Source organism: Sinocyclocheilus grahami, unplaced genomic scaffold (assembly GCF_001515645.1).
Source record: "Sinocyclocheilus grahami isolate Dianchi unplaced genomic scaffold, SAMN03320097.WGS_v1.1 scaffold1.1, whole genome shotgun sequence".
Taxonomy (NCBI): domain Eukaryota; kingdom Metazoa; phylum Chordata; class Actinopteri; order Cypriniformes; family Cyprinidae; genus Sinocyclocheilus; species Sinocyclocheilus grahami.
In genome coordinates this window covers 92,561-97,061 of record NW_015505180.1, presented here as the reverse complement: position 1 = coordinate 97,061, position 4,501 = coordinate 92,561, and the positions used below count along the sequence as shown (strand labels likewise).

The 4,501-nt window shown below is 32.3% G+C and overlaps 1 protein-coding gene across 1 annotated transcript in view; it reads left to right on the top strand.

The window, feature by feature from the left end:
• Window positions 1-4,501, top strand: part of LOC107589640 (methyltransferase-like protein 25) — a 12,017-nt gene that overhangs the window by 692 nt on the left and 6,824 nt on the right. Inside the window, exons 2-5 of the mRNA XM_016278173.1 lie at window positions 561-854; window positions 3,392-3,486; window positions 3,758-3,787; window positions 4,277-4,350. Of these exons, the coding sequence (XP_016133659.1) occupies window positions 561-854; window positions 3,392-3,486; window positions 3,758-3,787; window positions 4,277-4,350 (493 nt within the window). The remainder of the gene's footprint in view (window positions 1-560; window positions 855-3,391; window positions 3,487-3,757; window positions 3,788-4,276; window positions 4,351-4,501) is intronic.

Below are 4,501 nucleotides of genomic sequence, written 5' to 3'. Positions count from 1 at the left end.
TAATTTATTATTATTATTATTATTTAATTAAAATAATTATTATTATTTATTCACTATAAAATCATTAGTAATACATGGAAAACAAATAATGTTTAAATAAGTGTTGTTAAATATAATAATAGTACAAATAATAATTTATTATTCATTCAAAAATCAAATAACCAGGGCAGGAAAAATTGTGTACATGTAAAACAACAGTAATAATAATAATTTATTAAATCAATTATTTAAATTATTTATTAATAATAATTATAATAATAATAATGATTAAAATGTGAAAAGAATAAATATTACAATCATATAATATCATGCTTAAAATACTAATTATGTGCTCAAACTGTATTCTTCCATTTTATTTGTAGCATTACGTTTTTGTGTTGTGAATTCATTTCATTCTCTCAGGATCAAATAATTCATGTATACTAAACTCATAATAGCACAAGAGAAACTCTATGCTGCAATAGTTGTCCAGCTGTGGGCTTTGATTATAGAGCTGAAGTTGTACCATTGCTGTTACAGCTCAGCGAGACGCCTGCGATTATCCTAATCATGTTAATTAGGTGAAATTGAGCTCAAGAATGGCGAGGGACTTGGATGTGTCCATAGCAAATTATCTATGATCAATGAGAGATGGCAAACAGTCTGTGTTGATTTCACTAAATTACCTTTTTTCCCCCTCCCTCTCTTTTCTCTGGCTGGTGCCCAGGATGCAGTTCTGGTTGGCCTGCATACATGTGGAGATTTGGCCCCCAGCACTCTGCGGATGTTCAGGGCCAAACAGGAGCTGCGCGCCGTTTGCAGTGTGGGCTGCTGCTACCACCTGCTCTCTGAAGAGTTTGATCAGGACAGACAGGGTAAGAACACTTCCTGTCGTACACACACACACGTGGACAGATCAGTCTCTATCAGACTGGGTGCCCAAGTCAAGACAAGACAAGCTGTGTGTAATTGCATTTCTCTGTATAATGTTCTTTCCAGCAATGTGTAGCTCTGTACCAATACTGGGTGTAAAAAAAAAGAAGGTAAAATAATAGTAACAAAAAAAATAATTTATTATTATTATTATTGTTTTTTTTATATATAAAATGCATTATTTTATGCTGAATGTTTTTTTGTTGTTGTTTATTTATTTATTAAATAAGAAAATTATATAATAATTATTATTATTATTATTATTATATTATCTATAAAGATGATCATTTACAAATATATACCATTCTAACAATTATGATATTAATTATTATTCAATAATGAATTAAATAAAACTTGCATAACAGTTATAATAATAACAACTACAACAATGATAATAAATGTGTTATTCATTATACAATAATTAATCAAATTTATTATTATTATATTTATTATTTTATAATGAATAATAAATTGTTGTTTATTAAATAAAATTACTTAATTCATTATTTAATAATAATTTTATTATTAGAAAAATATACTAATTTGTAATTATAAATATAAATATAATTTTAATTAATTATAAAATTATTATTATTATTATTTAAAGTTTACTAGGCTCCAAATCAAGTCCATTAGTCCCCACTGACTTTCATTGTGTGGACAAAAAGCACTCTGTTTTTCAAAATATCTTTGTTTGTGTTCCGCAGTGAAATTAAGTCATATAGCTTTGTAACGACATGAGAATAAGTAAATTATGACAGAATTTTTATTTATATGTGGACTTTTCCTTTAAGACTTGGTGTTAGTTTTATGAGAGAATGTGGTTTCTGTCTGTCTCTCTCTTAGACACTTTCTCATAAAGGAGACAGCACATAAAGGATTGGAGTGCCTTCAGAATCTAATATTTTGATCACATAATTACTGTGCTATGAAGCACAGCAGGGCTACAATAATAACTCATTGTCCTTTAAAGCCTGGTGATCACATCACAGGCTCTCGATTGCTGCAGGGACAGAGTTAAAAGGCATGAAGTGTGTTCAGACGTTGGACTGACATCACAAACACTCTCCTCTTCAACAGACTGTCTGTTAGATCTCACTAACTCAAAAGAGTCGGTACAACATGTGGCGTTTCAGCATGATGATGTCAAGAGTTTTCAGGGCTTCAGCGGCTCGCTTTACAAGCCCGTTTGTTCTGAAGAAGAAACAAAATGTAATCAAACAAATGCAGTTCCAATGCAAATGAACATTGTGTGTTTTAGTCTCAAAACCCTGTAAGCTTATAGCATGCTGTGCACTTAAAGGTGAAGTGTGTCATTTTGTGTCACTAGCAGCATCCCACAGATTTATGAAGATTTTGCATAGAATTTCACTTGCCTGAGCAGAATTTACTGCTGTGATCTTTTCATTTTGACAGCGTAATACTTTTTACACAATATCTCCTCTCAGGCCGTGCATTTGCTGACTCAATTCAGAAGAGCTCACGCAATGTCTCCTACTTAAACAGAAAACAGGAAGTCCCACCCACAAACATCATTTGGTTAAGCAGTCGCTTATTTATAGTGCATTTAATTTATATTTTCATAAAAAAAATACACACTTCACTTTTAAGTGTTTTATTATCATACACAAACTGAAGAGCCTTCAGTTTAACACCCCACAGCAACTGGTCTCCTCAAGACAGTGTTGAAGTTTCATAATGAAATTGCTGATATTGTGATGCACACTGTCCCTCTCTCATGCCTTTTTTTTATGCACAGCTCATTCTGTATCTCACACATTTTTCAGGCCTGTGCTGGTTTCGATTAGCACGATAGCTGGAGTAAACAGTGTTTATCTGCATCACGAATAGGCCTCAAACCACAGCGTGGGTCTTGTTTGAATGGCATGTGTTCAACAGGTTCTCATCCACATAATGTTTAGCGTTCAGTTTTAAAAGGCAGTAAAAAGTTTGGGGTTGTTAAGATTTTTTATGTTTTTGAAAGAAGTCTCTTATGTTCACCAAGGCTGCTTTTATTTGTTCAAATGTGCAATAAATACAGTAATATTGTGAAACATTTTTACGATTTAAAATAACAGTTTTCTATTTTAATATATTTTGAAATATAATTTATTCCTGTGATGCAAAGCTGAATTTTCAGAAGGCTTTAGGCTTTAGGCTTCACTGTCACATTGTCCTTCAGAAATCATTCTAATATCCTGATTTGCTGCTCTAGAAACATTTCTTATTATAATCAAAGGTTGAAAATGGTTGGAAAACACTTTTTACATGATTCTTCGATAAATAGCAAGTTCAAAAGAACAGCATTTATTTGAAATAGACATCTTTTATCACATTATAAATGTCTTTACTGTCATCTTTCATTAATTTGAATGCATCCTTGCTGACTAAAATAATCATTTCTTTGAACAGTATTTTTATGTTAAAAGCTGTTTGATTTCATCTCTGTTTTTTGTGTTGTTTTGTGGCTGTTGCTCAGGGTGTGTCGATGGTGTGTGTGGTTTCCCTATGAGTCAGTATCTGAAGGCTCAGGCGTGTTTCTGTGGTCGAAATGCCAGGATGTCAGCTTGTCTCGTAAGTCTGGCTCACACGTCACAAATAACATCACATTGCCCACGCATCTTCAACCACATCCTTTGCCCATTAGCTGATGAATCTTGCATCAAATTTGAACTCTAAATATATAATCTTTTAGGTGTTATTTTTTAGATGAGCACATAATGCTATTAAACTGAAAGCAAAAATCAAACCATGATATCATGTGTTTAGTTATCACAAGTTTTTCAATTCAAGCTTGTTTCCAGCAGACTTGGCTGATCACAAACTCTTTTTATTCCCCTCTCAGGCTCTGGAGAGAGTGTCTGCTGGAGGAGGGGTGAGTATTGATTGTGTAATAATTCAATTAAAAACCCATTTCTCCTGCAGAATTTGCATAAAAAGAGGACAGTCTCGTGCGATCAAGGCTGTCTGCACAGCTGATTGTAATGTGCTGGTCAAGCTTGAATGCCAGAATGTACAGCATATGCGCCTATGCATATTTGTCTGATTTAATTAGACGCACTGTGTATTTTAATATGATTTTTCTTCTTTTAAATATGATTGATAGTTCAGAGGTGAAGCAGTCAGCATGAACAATCTTTCTGTCTTCTGCATGTCTGATTGTTTGGATGACATAATTGTAATGGAAAATATGAGATAATCTGTTTTGAAAGAAGACAAACATTTCAAATGAAGTAATAAAAAATATAAATAAGTAAGCAAATATAACCAAGTAAGCATGCATTGTGTAAGTAAGCAAAATCAGCTTTGAAATTAAAGAAAATGACTTGGATTGTGGTTAAAAGGTTTTTTTTGTCTGTTACAGCTGCCTATGGAGTCACTTTTTTATCGGGCGGTTCTTCATGTTATTTTACGGAATCACTATGATTCCTTTAAAAGGTATTTATACTAAAACATATAGCCTTATATATATATATATATATATATATATATACTTATATATAGGCCTATATACTGTATATATAGTAGTCAACATTTGAAGTCTATCAAAACCTTTCATCAAAGTTGTCCTAAAACCAAAATGCGCTGT